General features: G+C 41.7%; 2 protein-coding genes across 2 annotated transcripts; one reads left to right on the forward strand and one right to left on the reverse strand.

The window, feature by feature from the left end:
- The first annotated feature begins 37 nt into the window (after positions 1 to 37).
- rps10 (ribosomal protein S10) lies at positions 38 to 4,285 on the forward strand. The gene is made up of 6 exons (XM_070958996.1): positions 38 to 104; positions 557 to 706; positions 1,365 to 1,539; positions 3,404 to 3,481; positions 3,804 to 3,859; positions 4,200 to 4,285. Exons 2-6 carry the CDS (start codon positions 557 to 559, stop codon positions 4,239 to 4,241), a joined length of 501 nt encoding a protein of 166 aa, XP_070815097.1. The 5' UTR covers positions 38 to 104; the 3' UTR covers positions 4,242 to 4,285.
- A 1,948-nt stretch (positions 4,286 to 6,233) lies between these two features.
- Positions 6,234 to 16,692, reverse strand: nudt3b (nudix (nucleoside diphosphate linked moiety X)-type motif 3b). The gene is made up of 5 exons (XM_070958737.1): positions 16,400 to 16,692; positions 14,804 to 14,914; positions 10,846 to 10,890; positions 10,647 to 10,731; positions 6,234 to 10,362 (listed from the first exon to the last, which is right to left on the reverse strand). The coding sequence occupies exons 1-5, from the start codon at positions 16,496 to 16,498 to the stop codon at positions 10,166 to 10,168; spliced, it is 537 nt and encodes a 178-aa protein (XP_070814838.1). The 5' UTR covers positions 16,499 to 16,692; the 3' UTR covers positions 6,234 to 10,165.
- Positions 16,693 to 19,391: the final 2,699 nt, after the last annotated feature.

The raw sequence follows: 19,391 nt of genomic DNA on the forward strand, positions 1-19,391 counted from the left end.
CAGCAGGGGGCGACCCATCTCCGGCAGGCCCGGGCCGAGAGCATAAACCTTCCTGATCAACGGCGGTCGTTCCTTCCGGCTCCGGTCCCATATCAAGTGGAAAGGTAATGCCAGACTCGGCGTTGTAATCTAAATATATCTTCACCATCTCCTGTTCGATAAAATAACAATTTATATTGTTCGATTCTTGATAATGTCATAATCAATTATTTGAACGCATGTTTGCGTTAAACACTTTACAATCGTGGATATTGGCCTTTAAAGTGGGGAAGTAACCCCGGCACTAATGTTCACGGGCGACTGCCATTTTTCGCGGGCCGCCTTCGTCAAAGTTACTGTTTAGAAAAGTGTGACTCGTGATGTGAACCTTTGGAAACAATATTGCTTTATTTATTCAGTTACGTGTTAATCGGAAGGGTGTTTGCTACATTTACCTATATTGGTAGACGTAGCTCAGTGGGCTAAGAAGCTAGCTAGGTAGCATGCTACCGTACTCGAAGCTGTCTATAACGTAGCTACTCGTGGACACTGATGCTGAACGTGTCCCCTGACATAGATGCTGATGCCCAAGAAGAACCGCATTGCTATCTACGAGCTCCTCTTCAAGGAGGGAGTCATGGTGGCCAAGAAAGATGTTCACCTGGCCAAGCATCCCGAGCTTGCTGACAAGAATGTGCCCAATCTTCATGTGATGAAAGCTATGCAGGTGAGAGGCTGAGTGACAAAGGCTGAACACTGACATTGTTTGTACATTTATGTGGCTGTAGCCCTGAACCAAGCTATGATCAGTGATCCATTTCCTGTAGAGCCTAGATGGCAAGTTTAAGTGTAGTGTCGAGTTTAAGGTCTGAGTAGTGCTGATATTAGATGATCAGGGGAGGTTTGATGCTATGTGAGTATCATGATTGGGTGAATCAAAGGAAAAACAGTGATATTCAGTATGACAGTGTTGACCAAGTCAAGTAAGTACAGGTATTTACGATTCATGGCACTTGCAAGAAGCAGCAAGTGGAGGTCAGGAAGCTTGACCTAACTAATGCTCAAGACCCTATATGCGGGTCATGGCAGAGGATGAGAGGAAGCACAGGTTAGCATAATGAAAGCACCCACTGATATGAACTCCTGGCTCACTTAGAAATAATAATTTCAGTCTTTTGTTTCTGACAGCTTGGCCAAATTCGAATTTGACCATTAGCATAAAACATTATTTTTTATTGCTTAAAAAGGGGAAGCAATGCAGAAAAATTGTCTGAAAGGATGCACTTTTTGTAGTATATGCTTACAGTAGAGGAGTTGGGAGTGCTCCATTGTGGCAGTACTTTACCTGGTGTGAAAGCTACATAATGTGTGTGGATTTCTTCCAGTCCTTGAAGTCCTGTGGGTATGTCAAGGAGCAATTTGCCTGGCGCCATTTTTACTGGTACCTCACCAATGAAGGTATTCAGTACCTGAGAGACTTCCTCCACCTTCCACCTGAGATCGTGCCCGCCACCCTGCGCCGCCAGACCCGCCCTGAGACCGCAAGGCCCAGGCCCAAGGGTAAGCTCAGCAACATGCAACAAATGTGGTTTTATTTGAATGTTGTTTGCTTTATTCATTTTAATTAGAACGTACTACACACCTCAAACTCCAATCTGCAGAGTACTCGCAGTGCTAATATGTACTGCCGCTGCTTTTTTAAGCAGGTATCAACATGTCCCACTAGAATACTGATGCACCAGTGTCTCTGGTTTTTACTTTTCACAAAAGAAAGCACAAGTCATTAGCTATTGATGTAAACCTGCTGAGTGGAAGCATTCCAAAGAGCTTAACGTCACAAACGACTGCGGTCACTCAGAGTTCAGCAACTCTGATGGTGATGGTTTTCAGTTGTCTATTACCTTGAGATGACCTGGAACTGAATTATTTCATGTGATTTATAAAAGATGAAAAGCAAACAATCACATCTCAATGAGAGTATCTGCTGGTTCTGTAGGAAAGGCTGGGACTGAGGTAACCCCCTCTCTTATCAGTACACATCATATCTTTCACATGTTAAAAATCACATTTGATCTTCTTGTTCATTGCATTTAATGGCACGAGAAAGGAAATGAAATGAGCTGTCAGATCAGACTGCATTCTCCGGTGCTGTTACGTAGCATTGGACTTTATGGCGTGTGGAAGATACACTCATCGTTCTGTTTTGGGTTTAATCAAGTCAAGCTGATCACTGCTGAATCTTAGATTTAAACTGAAATGTGGTCCTTCAGCATCTGAGCACTTAGTCAGACCAGCTGATGCTTCATTTAATTTAGTGTCTTGACATGAAGAGAATCTGTCTTGACCAGAATCTATGAGTGGATTCCCAGAAGATGCTGTGCTTAGATAGATGCACAGATATTGTGGCTGATATAAGAATAGCAAAAATGTGAAAAGGACAAAGTTTTTTGAATAGAACACCATATTTAAAGGGCCTTTGCTGTGTCTAGAATAAAAATACATTAATTTGTTGTAAACCTTTTTCTTAATAACCTTAGCTTTCTTTTTTTTTAAATATATGTAGACTAATTCATGCCAGACCATATCTCCTTATTGACAAGCATGTACATGCTCCAAAAACCAATGAAATGACTCCCCGTGCTGTTGGACTGACTTAATGGTTACCTAAAGCTCTTGGACTTAATATTTCCCACAGCCCTGTGGTATCATCGATCCTTTCCTGTCATCCTCCCTCTCCTGCTGATGTGAAAGCACTCACTGCTGGTAGAGAGGCTTGGTGGTCTCAACCTCAGAGTTGACAAGATGTCAACTGAGTCTCAGATACGTAGCCAACCGTGGCTAAACCGTCCTATAAAGTTAGCGTTCCTTCGTAGCTTGTGCATAACATTTCTCCATAACGAGCTCCGAGTGTGTGTAAAACACACTGGATGTGGGCCCTTCAGTGTGTTTCATTCTGTGCTGTGGCCCCTCTGAAGCCCCTCTGCTGTCTGCTCTGTGTGTGGGGCTCAGCCTCACCCTCTGGTTAACCCACACTGAGTCACACACACACACACACAGAGGAGAGAGAGGTGTGGTTTGAGTCCATTATCAGAACAGCAGCAATCATTTTATCAGCCACCCGTGCACTGCGCACCCCTAGTGTTAGAGTGCAGGATAAAATGTCACAGAACTACATTCAGGGATCACGTTTCCCCTTTAATTATACAAATTTCTTCAAGTTTGTTGTGAATAATCTGCTCATGAAGGCCAAAAGTTTACACTGTTCAGTTACAGGAGACGTGTATGTAGTGAGACCCTTTGGCATTAAAACATTTTCTCACTTCAGGTATGCTGGTTGTCTTCTGATTTCTCATTTTTTGTATAGCAGAATAACCTGTAACCATTGTGGTCCTGAGCTGAATTCTGCGTGTGTTTATTTCTGCAGGAATGGAGGAGAGGCCTGCCCGCCTTAACCGCGGTGGAGAGGCTGACAGAGATGCATACAGGCGATCTGCTGCACCCCGTAAGTACACCTCCACCCATATGGATTGAAATTGAAATGAGCATCACAAAGTCTAAAAGTGAGGTTTAAATATCACAAATGACTGAATTTGATTTCATTGTAGTTTTTTTTTTTTTTTTTAAGCAAAATTTCAAAACGAATTATTTACTGTGGGAATCTTCCCCTTTTAATGTAATGGAGAAAATATCTTTAACAAGTAACGTTCATAGTACATGTGCGTATGAGAACGTTTAATCTTGTTAGTTTCTGGCGGATGGTGTGTTTTGATGCTTACGATGTAAAAGTTGCTGGCTGACATGTTACTTTATAACTTCTCCACCAGCTGGTGCTGATAAGAAAGCAGAGGCCGGTGCTGGAGCTGCCACAGAGTTCCAGTTTGTAAGTATCGCTGCCGTTTCTTCACTGTGAAACCCTGTAAATTATTTGTCTCAAATTTCCCTTTGTGTGCTTTTCTTTGTGTGTGTGTTTAAGGCCAGAGAATATTTTTGGTCTTGAATCTCTTTTTCTTTTCTGTTATGGCAAATGAGGAATGCGCCGCAGCAATTATACGACAGTCCTCCCTGAAGCTGTTGTTAGCTTGTGGGTGCGGTTTTACAATGGGTTCAATAAGGAATGCCAGCAGGCTAAATTTAATTTGTATAGCGCAGTTATAAAACTTTTGTTCTTCTGTTGAACTCAGGTTAACAGATGTATTGACAAAATCTTTTCCGTGTTGCAGAGAGGTGGCTTCGGACGCGGCAGAGGACAGCAGCCTCAGTAAATTTTACTCGCTCTTTCTGTACAATAAAGAAAATCAAAATACAACCAGTCTGCCTCAGGATGGTTTTATTAATGGGTGTCATTGGTTGATGATGAATTTAACAGCAAAGGTATTTCAAATATTCATTCTCTTTATGTTGAACAGAGGGGATGAAAGCTGACAGGTTTAGATTTAGAAGAGCACAAGTACAAGATGGCAGTGATGGGATGAATACGACAGGAAATAAAGCTGCATCAGATTAGTTAAACTTAATGTAAAATATCTCCTTTCTTTGATCATTAATGAGGTGGTAAAGAGGATAAATAACAGCATTTATCCTCCAATCAGGCTCTATACAGGATGTAATGTCCCTTCAATGATCCTTCTGTTCTACTCAGTTGTCCCAGTGGTCCAGTGTGCTTGAGCAGGACCCTGAAACTGGTGCAACCGCTATTAATATTACATGTTTACTGTGACATTTCAGCTTTATTTCACAGAAGATATTCTGACATGCCACAGTAGGAAAATATTAAAAGATCAGAGTGAGTCCAATGAGGTTAGTTTATGGCCCCGTGAAGAGCCTACACACATTGCTGTGTTGCACTTGTTAGGGTGGGACGAATTGCGTTCATCACCATTTTTATTGGTTTAGATTTGGTGACCTCATGTGTTTGAGAGCATAGCACCACTGAACTCCTGGTCCGAGGTGATAACACCTGTGAATGTGTGCAGGGTCTGTAGACTCTGACATCAAACTCATTTTCCAAACTGCTTTGAAAAATTCTCCACTGGTTTCACACTAGAAACATTAACGCACACAAAGTCTATGTGTATACTGATTGTTTCATTTTTAAGTGTACTTAGGGTGCAAACGGTCTTACAGAAGTGTAATGGATACGCTTAAGAAAAACGTAATTTTTTCCTGAATCAACAAGATTATCTCAATTCTGAGAAAGTGTCACGTGACAAAATGTTTTTCTGAATGAATGATGCCTCAAAATCCAGCGAGAAGCTCTTACCTGCCTGTTGTACTATTTCTGCTGCTAATCAGCTCGACCCTAGAACAGCACAATGACAAACTAATAATACTGATAAAACTTAAAATACAGTGTCTCCCAATGTCTCCAGCTCAGAATGACAATGAAACTGGAGTAAACTGAACAGGCGAGACGTGTTTGCTTCCATCGAGCTCTCGTCCATGACAGCTTCTCTTGGGATTTTGAGATCTCGTAGATTCAGAAAAACAAACTTTTCTCAGAATTTAAATCTCATTAATCCATAACAACGGTTGTTTTTCTCAGGTGAAAGCATTACGCTGCCATGCTGTCGCCCCACAATGCAGTTCAACAAGGAAAAGGATGCACTGTCCAAAATGCATTCGTACCAACTGAACACTAATCCTGAGAGTACACTGCTTTTGCATTTGGTATAAAAGAAAAACATACTCAACTGTTTTATACTGACAAGAAATGATGGAAATCAGTCCAACCGCAACGTTTAACTGCTAATTAAAATTCACAGAGCGACAGCAAAGATGTAAGACTTTGTTGTTGTTGTTTTCTGAAGCTGCTTCACCACCGTCCACAATTACTTAAAATTTTTTCCAGCTGTGAGCAGCTCCTCCATCCCCCGTAGCTTTGCATTGTGGAGGAACAGTCAAAAAAACAAAGGTTTGCAGACGTAAACCTGCTTAGAGTCTGTATGAACTGTGGATTTGGGACGAAGTTGGAGCCTCCACTCACCGCTTCGAAACCCCAAATCTTTTTATCGACATGATTAAGTCAGGAGAAGAATAGCAGGAGATGGAAAGGTTTCCTCATTTTTAGGAAGGAAAGTTATAATTACTGTAAAGATTATATTGTATACTGCTGGTGTGTAGTACAGAACGAGGACACAGCAGTAAGTCATGACATTAAACTTCGCCTCCAATCCTCTTATCTGCATTCTACAGTAGTATTACTGTATAAATAAGCCCAAACACCCAAAAACCTGAACACAAACAACAACACTGGCCTGAATGTGAAATACTGGTGTTTATTTGTTGGCACATTTATATTACAATCTTCAGTCTTCTCGCACTGGTTTTATTCCACAGTCCCAAATGACATAAAGAGAGGAAAAGAAAATTCCAGTGACACATAAAACCTTGAGGAACACAATTACAAGTATGTAACTTCAAGGCTGAGGTCAACGGCTAGAAGTGCACATTTGTTTAGTTTGTTATTCAATTGCAAGTATTTGGGGTCACTTTTAACAGCGTTTTCAGTCAATTTAAAAATTTTTTTTACAGTTCTTTAAGTAATTCTGTTATGAAAATGGCCACCGGACCATCACGCTAAAGGAAAGAGACTCACAATCCTCAGCTGCAAAGTGATGTGCTTTTAATATTTTTAGCTTTGGCCACAAGATGGGGCAACACATTTCAACCTTTGGTAAACTAAAGGAAGTGACTTTATCTGAAGCTCCAATTAGTCTCTTGATAATTCCTCCTGTTTTTTCCCCCAAGTTCAGAGGCTTCAGTGGGATATCAGCCAATTATGACAGCAGAAACCTGCGGGGGGGGGGGGGGGGGGGGGGGGGGGTTTGCTTCACCATTACTCCATATTAAGTCCAATGCGCTTGTGTGGAGACATTTACTTCATAAATTCCCTCCTGAAGTCCAGCCTATATCACATGACTCATGACAGGAACTGCCTGAATTTTGAGTAAGAAGGGAGTTAATTAAAAAAAAAATCCTTATTGACCTCTGGCTGTAAGGGTGCTGTGTTAGCTATATACACAACATTAGCGTGTCAATAACACAACAGGTTAAAGAACACACAGAAAATGGATAAATGAGTGGTCATTAGTAATTAAGTCACTGGCTGTTACTTGTGGAAATCCTCCTCACATTCATTTTGACAGTACCTGTCACCCACAGCAAACCGTCAGGAGCGAACTAAGTCATCGCCAATTCCTCTGGGATAGGTTTTAATTGTTATTATTAAGCCGTGTAGGTTCATCCCCATAACACCCAACTGCACGTCAATGAAGACTAAACTGTCTAATCAACACAAAGTGCCAGGTCGGGCATCGTAAAGCAGGACTTTGGCCGCCACACCTGTTTGATAGACAGCAGTAAAACCAGTTTAAAGTCTCAGACGGAGAGACTTCAGACTCTTTTCACAAACTGTCATTCAGAAATAAAAATATTTCATTCAGGGATTATAAAGAGGCCAATGTTCAGAGTCTGCTGGCACAGATGTGCCCCGATCAAAAAAATTAGTTAGTTGGAGAAAAGACCACGAATAAAAGACAACCGTTACTTTTGGACAACCACGACTGTTGCTGTGGAGTCTTCCCGCCCCTTTTCTGCCTTCGCTTTTCCACTAGTTTTCACATCGCAGTGTCATTTCCCATGAGTGCGTCTTTTCCATCAGTTTCTGGACAGGTGAATCATGATACTGGAGTTTTCTGTCCTCCTCGAAGTTAAACATGCATCTGCTGCAGGACTGGACAGCAAAATTTGAGCCCCCCCCCCCCCCCCCCCCCCCCCCCCCCCCTCATTTAACCAAGATTAAACCAATTTTACTTATTGTTAGCATTCAAAAACTACAGCTCCCACAAGGCTTAGCCATCAGTGCATCATCCAGATCTAATGAGAAGAAGGAAAGCCAACTGTAAATACCAATTGTATGCTACCTGGCGAGCATGAGACTGTGGACAAAGTTAGCAATTAGCAGGTGAACATGGAGCATTTAGATATGTCTCTCAGACTGGTGGAGACCAAACTGGAGCTAAAAGCAGAGTTAATATTGACTTCCGGTCAACAGATGGATACAAACCCAATGCCAAACGAATGCTGCATGTATGCTGGATGTGTAAATAGGCCAGTATTTGCCAATGAGTTCATTATTTAAACTTAATGAGAGTGATAACATGTCAATGTTAACAGCTCGTTTCTGCACCCAAGTGGCCCAGAAATGTGTTTTTACAGGTTTCAATATGGACAGAAAACCACAGTATCATGCTTTAGTTTTTCTAAGAGACCAATAAAAGAAATGCTCCCTGGGAAAATAGCCTGACTGGGGACAGTGGTGCAGCTGCTGGCTTGAAAAGGACTTCAGGTCTGCTTTACTTCTTAACCGAGTGGTGGTTGGGAAACTCAGACTGCAGTTGTAGCTCATTTCATAGCTTGACCAAAGATGAGAAGAAAAAACCCAGCAATCCCTTACGCTTACAAATTTGTTTTGGTCTAGAAATGTGAAGGATTTCGACGATATTCAATTATAAACAGGCTCTTCACGCTCACCTACAACCACATTCCTTGTTCTTTAGCCTCAGATGTACTGTTTGCAATCTCAAGAGAAAAACTCCAACAGCTCCAAAGCCAACACCATGAGTTCAATCAGTTCCTCCAGCCTCAGTTGAAATGACATGTACAACTCACCGATGTGTAAGAGGTGTTCTGTCATTTGTACTCTCACCTTTGATCTATACAGACATAAACAATTTACAATAAAAACCTCTAACATGCTATCTACAGCGCCTCCAGTTTCACAGTATTGAGCCAGCTGCCTCACGCCACATCGGGGCCAGGTGACGCAGCTCGGCTAAAGAGACTTTTGCCAGACGTTAGAGAGAAGAAAAAAAAAAAAAGAAACAAAAAGAAACAAAAACTAGTATCCAAAAGCATTTTACATGTTAAAAACGAGGTCTCAAACTGTACAAGGCTTGTTTGTTCTGCATCTTGCCAAAGACAGCATTATAGATTCCATTACTTTCAATGTCAAGCAGATGTTTTGAGTGTTTTTGGGGATGCAGATTAAATACTAAAGGAAGGGTTCAAAAAAATAAAATAAATCATGACCCTAATGAAAAGTGCCCACTAAAGTCACCTGTGCTATGTTAAGAACACAATGTAAACAATTGCTTTGAACCAAACTGAATGTGAGGAGTAAAATGTGGAAAAGGGTTTTAATAACTTAAGTGATATGTGTTGAATTTTGAAATCACAAGTCCTTGATTTTGAAATACTACTTCTACCCTCTCAGTATACGGAGGAAGACTTTGTAGTCAGTCACAAGAAAGCATTTTTTTTTTTTTTAAAGAAAACAAAAATGGGATGAAAAGGAGGTAAAGACACTGAGGAGAAAGGTGGTTCATTTCACACTGGATGTTGACATTCTTTCACTCTCTGTACAGTTTATCCGCCGGAGAGTGAAACTTGTAGTGCTTGGCCAGCTTCCCAAATGAGAGCGAAATACACTTGACACTTGAAATTGAAAGACTAGTGAGGGGGCCATATCCTTCTTATTAAAAAAAACATCAATAACCACGATAAGGACCAAAATGAAGAGAATCCAAAGACCTTACCACAAGTCCGTTGCACAGTCGGCATCGGGTCACTTGAGCGAGTGAGACGCAACAAAACAGTGCTCATGCAAGACAAGTCACTTCCCACAACTCTGATCATTCAGATACAGACAACATTTCCTATCCTTATAACAGGGGAGGGGGTACACTAATGGGCACATTCATTCACAGGAAAATAAAAGAAAAATGGAGGAAACGTTAAAAAGACCACCAAAAGCCTTCAGCTTAAGCACTAAGTATACACTTTTACATTACAACAGTAAAAAGTAGTTCTTGCATTCAATAAACACCACGCTAAGGGCGCGTTAAGGAAAAGAGAATGAAGGGGTGCCGGGGGACGTTACATGCAGTTGTTGTCAGTAAAAAGAAAAAAAGAGGGGTCAAAAATTACATTTACATTTACAAAGTGTTTCAGACTATTCACCCAACACTTGTCATCAAGTCTGTGCCACCGTTCTGGCACAAAGGAGTTGGCAAGGCAAACCATGTTATTGAGCCAAAAAAGAAAGAAGAGAAGAGAAATGACATGACACAAGTAAGAGCGCAAGTGGTGGCGAAAGCTCCCGGGAGTATCAGAGTTATGGTTTTAGTTATCTGATGCCCGAGACGGAGCTCTGATTGATGCTGTAGGTAGGGGAGAGGTCCCCACCTATCGTGGCCACCAAAGGTGTTCCGTTACTGGTCAAGCAACTCTCCTGGAGAGCCTCGAAGTAGGTGGCCTGCACAGGCTTGTGACACTGCAACACTTGTATGGCATCGTCTATTTTAAACCATTCCCTTTTTCTCCCTGTGGACAGAACAAGACAGCATTGTGGAGCGAGTTAAGACATGTAAGAGACGGCATGAGGAAAACAAAACATGGTGCAAATAGGTTTTGACAAATTATCAGTGAAGTGAAAATCACAAGTACGGGAACAAAGCTGTTCTCATCTCCCTTAGAATAAAACCCCTGAACTGTAATATCGCTAAGGCCTGGGAAAGAAAAAGAAAGCTGCAGACGGCATGTGACTGCCTGAGAACTTTGTCCGTATGATCCCCCATTTTCACAAGTAAACAAATGCAGTGCTTTACCAATGTTGACCGAGTCCTCCCAGTCCTCCAGCACCTCTGTTACAATAAGAACGTAGACGTAGGTTCTGTGTTTCCTCTCCTGGTTCTGCAGGGGCGGGAAACGTCACACGATCATTTCTCATTCGCGGACATAAACGTGCTGCACAGCATGTTGACAATTGAGGATTAAAAAGAAACGTCGACATCAAACAAACGTCACCTCAAATACTCCAACTAAGCGGCCTAAAGTCCCCTTCACACCAGCCTGTAGAAGAAAAGGAAATCATTAAAATGGCGAACAGACACAAAGCAAAGAATCCAGCTACAACTGACAACCAAGAGCTTTTCTTAAATATGAGGAGGAGAAGGTGGGTCAGTACAAAAGCACAACACCTACATGCAATGCAAACTCTATTCTTTGTTTTTAAGCTCGTTTTGCTGAGGCATTCATTCCGTGTGTGGTCACTGTGAAACTGATTTGTGCTTGCATTGCAGTGGATTAAATTACATCATAAGATTGTTTTTATCCCTTTCAAATTCACTCCATCGATTTCCTGGGTTGAAGCCGAGTGCCCCAAATAATGCACAACTGAAACGTACACAAAAACATTCTCACTTAATTTGACCAAAAACCAAAGTCACGTCCAGCACGTACTGATTGTCTTTATTCATTTCATACTTCAGTGAAGTGAGGTCTAACTTAGCCGACAGTAAAACAATGTGCTTGAATTTAAGTCGTGGAAAAAGACATTCATATGCTGCATTTCCAGTAGCGCGGCTCGACTCGACTCTACCCGGTTGTTTTGTGTTTCCATTAGGGATAGTACCTGGTACCCGATACTATTTTTAGTACCTGCTCTGGCGAGGTTCCAAGCGAGTAGAAGCGATACTATATGTGTGACGTCAACAGCCTGTCGGCCACTGATTGGCCGGAGAGTGTCGTCACTGGTCTGCGACGTCCAACACCGGAAAAACAATCCCGCCCCCTCCATTGTAACGCTGGGCAACAGCAACCGCTGACTTCATTCTTTATTCTCACTCGAGGGAAATGGCTGCCCAAAGCCTTTTCTGGGTTTCTTCTCTTGCTTTGTGTTTGACAAAAAGCCACAAACCGAGCAGCAAATACAACATCACCTCGATGTCCTCCATTGTTTGTCGGCTCTGTTTGCGTCGCGTACAAATTGACGTTGTGGCAGTTTTGTGCTGCCGTGGTATGATGACCCCGCCTACGTTGAGGAGGTACTATGAAGTACTCAATTGTAATGGAAACTCAACCAAACCAAGTAGAGTAGAGTAGAACTGAGTCGAGTAGAGCTGGAACTGTGTAATGGAAATGCGCCATTAGTCATGGTTAGTTAGAAATCAGGTTTTTGAACTTTATTGATCAACTGTAAGTAGGAGTATTTTTTATCTTTATTTAATGTTTGACATCATCAGCTTCATTGATTTTTGTTAATATCTGCTTATTCTGAATTTGATGCAGCAACATGTTTCAAAAAAGTTCAAGTAACTAAAGACTGGGAAAGTTGTGGAATGCTCCAAAAACACCTGTTTGGATCATTCCACAGGTAAACAGGTTGATTGGTAACAGGTGATAGTATTGTGATTGGTTATGAAAGGGGCATCCTAGAAAGGCTCAGTCGTCCACAAGCGAGGATGGAGCGAGGTTCACCACTTTGTGAACACATGATTGGACTCAGAAGCACTTTGTAAAACTGTTTCTGTTTGTATTTACACGGCGTGCCGATTTATTTTGAATCAGGGTTGTAATTATTGCAGTTCTAAATTCTGTGGCTGTAAAATCCACATAAACGCCTCCGCTCAGCTCTCACTGTCACATACTGACGGCTTCTCTACGGGATGTTTTAAGTATCATAAAAGGTCAAGTAAAAAGGGCGGAAGCAAACAACAGAATAACCACTTTTCTGTCAGCTGCCGTTACTCTTCCAATGATCCTACACCCAAAGATGTGCAAATGTCACAACCTTTCTTCAGCCCCTTTCACACATGCAGTCTATCCCAGAAACGTTCACAAACATTTCCTGCATGGGGTCATGTGTGGATGGGAGCAGGGCTGGATATTCAGGGAAGTCTGTTCTGCCAATTTCCCGCTTCAAGACCTTGCAAAATTTCAGGGAACATGCGGTTCAGCTGTGTCGTGAATGAAAGCAGCAAAACTGCACGGACAAGTACGCAAAAGGTTACATCGATCTGACGAAAGGTGCCTTCACATAGAGCAAGGGATCTGATTACAAGGTTCCACTGATTTCTTACTTGAATCTGTGACTTGTTTGCAATTAGTAGTAAAAAAAACAATATTTGTCTCGCAAAGTTGTTGAACATCACAAGAGCACCAGACAAAAACAGCTCCTCACTTGCCATAATATGTAAAGAAAGAGAGAGGACAACTTGACTGTTTCTCACTGCTGGTTACCTTTAAACATATTCTAATGACAAAAATAAACTCCAAAGTAGATTTTAACCCTCAGAGGTGAACAGTAGGTCAAGTTTAGATCCAGAGCCAGACCACTTGCTGACATCTTCACAGTGTCTTCTTCAGGTTCCGGTTTCATTCTATAAATAAAATGTTGACTGCACGCACTGTACCATGGACTCAGAGTTGGACTCTTCAGGCCTTCAGCAAGAGCACATGTAAAAGAACAGGCCCACCACTAGAAACCCCAAAGACGTGCCAGGGCTTAAGTAATAGGCCAAAAGTCAACCTGTATTTTTTTTTATGAGATGGAAAATGTCTCCCAACTCCAGTATTCATGTAACTGAAGATGACTGGGCATCGTCTTGGAAGATGATGTAGTGCACGGAGGCTGCATTACAACTTATGCAATACTGCCCTGCGTTTTCTTGGTGCAGGGTCAGGGCGTTTGACTAGCGAGCCTAAGCCGAGGTAGTGGACAGACAGACAGACAGACAGACAAAGGAAGCCTCTGTAACCTTTGGCCGGCTCCTGAGTGCTGCGTCCTCACTGTCATGACTGGCAAGACTCCAAACCAATAAACATAAGCAATCACTCACTGCTCATATGGTCATCAGAATAAGCTTGCCAGGATTAGGATATGTCCTGTTACACCACCGCCCAATAAGAGGCTTAGAAAGCCACAGAACGTGGTGATGTACCACTCAAAGTCACCACAAAGTTTCTGAATGCGGCCTTTGAGGACTTGAAACGAACCCCAGTTGTGACGTGACATTGCTTTTGACCCTGTGGAAATGTGCTGGCAAGCCACAGTGTCCCGTAACCATCAAAGCTACCAAACATCAGGAGCCAGGATCGGGGATGATATCAGCATCCGTCAGTGTGATGGATCACACACAGAGAATAGGATTTATATGGTCAGTGACCCGCCAAGAGCTGACAGCCGGGTGAGATTCAGTGTCTTCAGTGCCCCGTCGCCAGTCCGATCGAAATGTGCAAACGTTGAACAGCGTGTACACAAGAAGGATACCCAATTTAAGGGACAGACATAGGCCGTCTAAGCTGGATATTGATTTCCAATGAGCTTCAGAACTGTTAACTGATTGCTACCTATCCCCTTGAAGACACACAGGAACTAAAAAAAGACACGTTTTGTGCTTTAAAATGCTTCTATGACAAGGCTGCTGTTGTAAAAATAGACCTGTCTAAAAGATCCAAAGAATGAAAGCTGATTGTTTCCCTTCAGATGCCTTTTTTTGGGGGGGATTGGGTAGTGCTGCAGTGCAACCGCTGGGTAGCCAGCGTTCAATCTCAGTGTGTCCTCCTTTGACACCTAAACACTGCTTTGTAACATGATGCTATGATACAGCTTACATGTTGCTAGGCTCTCTCTCTCTCTGTCCATGCAAACAGGATGACTGCACTGACGAAATGGGTTTTGAGAGCAACGTATTAGGCCCAGTGTTAAATACAGACATGATTTAATAGAAATGAAACACAATACGTCTTATGTGCCTTGCTGTAAAGGGAAATCCATTCGCAGAACAATATTCCTGGCTATGAACTAAGTCTAGAAAGGCATGTTTCACGTCCACGTTTTGGATACAAGGGTCGAGTAAAGTTTGCCACAGCACAGTGTACATAGGAACACTCATCTTCCAACATCAGTCAGTTCTAAAGAACGAAGGACCCCACAATACAGCTTAAACTACATGTAACAATTATGAAAAACCACAGAACCAACCTCTTCACACACTTCTCGAGCTGCAGCAACATTGGGCTCCTCTTCAGGCTCCATTCCCCCTCCAGGAACTATCCATTTGTCAGGATGTCGACTACTGCTCACCAGCAGTACCTGCAAAGGATCCCAGACAAGACTGGTTAGGCATTACAGTCTGACTCAATGTTGTTTGTCAATAGCGTTCATTGGCCTTTTTATATTACACAAGCGTTTCTGCTTGAGCAAGATATTCACTGTCAGTAATAGATGCAAGAAAAGGCAAACCACGATGTGACACAACAGCTACCTGTTAATTACGACACTGTGAACTATCAAGACTGTCACTGAAGAGACAGTGTGATATTATGTGAATGCTGCAAACTCACTTTACTAGCAGATCATACAATTTTCTTTCAATAGCTAGGGTATGAGTCACTGGGTTTGCTTTTTCCACATAAGCATGGTGAGTTCACGGTATCAACAATCTGTTGGGGAAAAGCTGAGGCTTGGCTGTGGCTTGGCCGAGTGCCGATCTGGTAGACTACAGTGGTACAAGTCTGTAGCTACGTGCAGGTCATACAGATGTGTTTCCTGTAATCAACAGCCGATGTTCACAATCTGGCCTCTACTATAAACAGAAAGAGGAATTAGTTTAGTCTAAACTCGTCTCCTTCTCTGGTAAAACGTCTCCACTACAAAGACATCTTTGTGCGTGCTGTTGACTGGACATCAGCTTCCTAAATCGCCTCTGATCTCAAATAACCCTTTACAGGCTACTTTGAGTGGTTTTCGTGGGAAAGCGCACGAAGGTAGCGACTGGCTAATATGATAATGTATATTATCTACGTGAGCACATTTATACACATCGAAACACGCTTCGAGTTTGACATTGAGTCGAGTCGATGGTGCCAATTTTAATATCATGAGATTTTTATTTCAATGGGTAAACGAAGTAAAGTACATAGTGATGTAACGCTAAGCTAACCGGGTATCACTACCAGTGTTCTCTTTTAGCTAAAAGCTAAGCTAATAGCTAAAGTCAGCTACATACCAATCCAGTGTTTGGCTAGCAATACCAGTTGCATTAACGCAAACACAGTCAACACCAACAGTTATTTGGCTCGCCAAACCATCTGTAATATGAGCAGATAAATGTCTTAGGTTGTCACTTCAGAAAGCTTAACAATGATCTTTATTCAGCCGTATCTCATTATGATAGTCACCACTCGCCACAGCCCGTAGAGTGGGCTGTGGTCGCTGGCCGAGAGCCGGCTGCCCACACCAGCAACATGGCTAGTTAGCAAGCTAACGTTAGCGTTAGCACGCAGCTAACAGGTTGACTTCAAGTAACACTGGGTAGAAAAAGCGGTGGTTGCTATATGCACAGCTTGAGAGGCTTACATAACACTTGGGTAAGTACGAGATCAAAACTAACGTTTAATGCACAACCTGAGAAGACAATGCGAGAGTCTAAGAGGCGTGTGAGCCACCATTTCAAACTGGCAAAAAATTGCAGCTGTTTTAATAAATATACCGATTTACAGAAAGAGAATACAGTGAATGCAGCTACGGCTGCTAATGTTAGCTTGGCCCGCCAGACAGCGACAACACCGGACTCACCTCCTCTTCGCTCTCGCTCCTGAAGCACAGACAGGCGGCCCGCTTCTTGTACCCATCCCCGTCGTACGTCCGGGTTTGGTTTGACTTGAGCTTCATCATTTCAAAGGGCACAAAAGTTCAAAAGTACAGCTAAGTTTACCACTTATAAAGATGATGGTTGTAGACGCAAAGTCCTCCTCCGGGGAACCTCGGCGTTTTGCTTAAAAGAAATAACTTCTTCTTCGCTTCATTTTCACAAACCTAGGCACATCTACGGCACGGTCGCCATTACAAGGAGCCGCTACGCCCACGACGTAATTTAACCTTTAATAGTTCGGGGAGCGTAAGAAAAGTACTTATCACGCGTTGAAGAATTGGGGCAACGAATACGGCGAAAACGCAACACCACGCTCCGCTCTGGAGTGAGCCGGTGAGGGAAACTTGCACTTTTGGCTCCAACTAGCTTGTCATGGCCACTTGTTTGAGGCTGATGTAATTAACTTTGTCCCACTTTGAAAAAAAAAGAAACGTAACGCAATCCACGTAACATGCCATTAAATTATAAACTGGTTATAATGCAGGTTTGATTCATCAGTTTCAGCACCGCAGGTAATGGACAGCGCCGGCGTGATTCTCAAATCTGATCTAATGATGTGAATTAATATGGGCTTATTTATTATAAAAGCTTTTCCATGTCACAACTCAGAGCTGAAACAATTAGTCGAAGCTTGATCAGCAAATAACTGATAATCATAGAATTGTTTCAGTCATTTTTCAAGCAGAAAACCCAAATACTTGCAGGTTTCAGCTTCAGAAATGTAACAATTCGATGTTTCTCTTTGCCACATATGATAACAAACTGAGTATCTGTGGATTCAAACAAGCAGTCTGAACATAGCACCTTGTTCACAGGAAAACTGGGCATTTTCACTATGTTCTGATATTGTACAGACAGAATAATTTAGTGATTAATTTACAGATTAACCAGGTGATTAATTAATAAGGAACATGGCTGTTAGTTGCAGCTGTAAAACAAATGACTTAAAGATTACAAAACATTATTTCCCTGCTAATTGATTGAACAGGTGCTTGTTAAGACACAACCCAGTTTTTCATTGTAAATAAATGCTGACGGTGTGAATTCTTTGAATGAATGAGAGGATCGCTGCCATCATGTACAGACCAGCAGCAGGAGAGGAAGCAGACCATGCACTAAGAAGATTGTTAATGTGAGACCAGATTATCCTGACCTGGTCCTCCTCTGCTTCACTTAAGGCTTCTTCCCTCTTGCTATGAGGAGACATTTCAGAAATTTGGTGCTTTATTTCCCAGACAGAGGTACAAATCTTAAACCAAGCCTGTGTCCCGGAAATGACATTTATGTACTGTACGAATGATTTTCATTAATTGCGCTGACAGACGTAATTATGATTATGTTCAGAGTAAATTTAACACTTCATTTGTGGACTTTAAAGTACCAGACTGTGACACCAGAAACGAGCGCTCACGTCCAGACTGTGGTTACATTTTTTTTTTTTTTTTTACATAAAAAAAGGTTTTGCTTGTTTGTGATGACATGATATATAGAATATGTGCACCTGCCCTTTCCCCAGATAATTTCTCCCAAGATTAAAATAATGAATAGTACATATGTTAAATAACTTTTATCTAGTCCAACTGGATAATTTGGGACATTTCCACAAGTGAATTATATTATTAAATCATATAAATGTGTATATATTGGCATATGGGTGTAGGCATCTGCAGCACAAGCACATGGAACTGTTGGAAGAAAAAGCAACATGGGATTATGGGTATTCATTCATTCATTCAACCTTTATTTCACCTTGAAAGACCATTGAGGAGGTATCCTCATTTACAATGGTGTAAAGACAATAAAACAGTTACATACACAATAATCCAGAAAATAATAAAAGTATAGAAATAAAATAGAAAAAAGAGATAAATACAATATGTAACATAGGTGCAACATGGATTTAAAAACATTTACAATCAATTAAAACTAGGTCTGAAATGTGAGGCCTTTTGCAGGTTGTTCCATGTATCAGGTGTGCTGTAAGAAAATTACTTTTTCCCAAATCCAGATCTAATCAATGGAGTGTGGAGCATCAGCCTGTTGTGTGAGCCAGCACCAAGGTTATGTGAGTTCAGAGTTAAAAGGGATGAAATGTAGGCTGGAAGCAACTGCATTAAAGCTTTATAGATGAATAGGAACCAATGCTGATCTTGTCTTACAGCCAAAGAAGGCCAGCTGACTTATTGCTAAAGGATATAATGACGGGTGCTGGAGGGGTCACCGGTTATAGATCTTAAGGCTGAGCGGTAAACAGCATCCAGCAGCAGCTTTATCATAAAAAACATCCCCATAATCCAAAATAGATAACAATAATGATTGCACAAGTATTGCTCTCAATTTACCAATCATTGCATTAATGCGATGTTTGAAGTTTAGATTGTTGATACCTATGTATTCATACTGAGGCACTCTTTCAATGCAGATGCCGTTAACTGAGTGGATGCTAGCAGATTCAGTAGTAGTGGACTTTTTTTTTATCTGAATTAAGCACTAACTTGTGCTCATGCAGTTGGAGTGAATCAAAAGAAGACCGCAGACATTCAACGGCTGATTTTATAAAAGCTGCCGAACAATATAAAGATGAAATTTACAGGATTTTGATACTCACTCACAAAAGCACCTTACGCTGTATTTGCATGCTGGATAAGAGCTCTCTGTGCATTCTGATTCCCAAAATAATTAGTACAAGCCTCAGTAGTGGTGGACCTTAATTGTACGAACTCATTTTGAACTAAATTACTACACCTACTCATTCACCAACTACAAACAATACACACACTGACAGACAGCATGTAGCTTCAGTAGCAGTAACTGCAGAGAGACTGAGGGGAAAGCCTGGAGCTGCTGCCGGCAATGTTGTCTCTCTTTGTGTTCACACACTCAAATATTTCAAAATATACATGTGAAAAACAGACA

This window comes from Chaetodon trifascialis, chromosome 3, assembly GCF_039877785.1.
Source record: "Chaetodon trifascialis isolate fChaTrf1 chromosome 3, fChaTrf1.hap1, whole genome shotgun sequence".
Taxonomy (NCBI): domain Eukaryota; kingdom Metazoa; phylum Chordata; class Actinopteri; order Chaetodontiformes; family Chaetodontidae; genus Chaetodon; species Chaetodon trifascialis.

Coding starts and splice junctions, on each gene's coding strand:
- rps10 (XM_070958996.1), top strand. CDS start 557: ATGCTGATGCCCAAGAAGAACCGCATTGCTATCTACGAGCTCCTCTTC. Junction 3,482..3,803: donor CAGGCGATCTGCTGCACCCC/GTAAGTACACCT, acceptor CTTCTCCACCAG/CTGGTGCTGATAAGAAAGCA. Junction 3,860..4,199: donor CTGCCACAGAGTTCCAGTTT/GTAAGTATCGCT, acceptor TCCGTGTTGCAG/AGAGGTGGCTTCGGACGCGG.
- nudt3b (XM_070958737.1), bottom strand. CDS start 16,498: ATGATGAAGCTCAAGTCAAACCAAACCCGGACGTACGACGGGGATGGG. Junction 10,732..10,845: donor GCTTAGTTGGAGTATTTGAG/GTGACGTTTGTT, acceptor CCGCCCCTGCAG/AACCAGGAGAGGAAACACAG. Junction 10,363..10,646: donor GGAGGACTCGGTCAACATTG/GTAAAGCACTGC, acceptor TTCTGTCCACAG/GGAGAAAAAGGGAATGGTTT.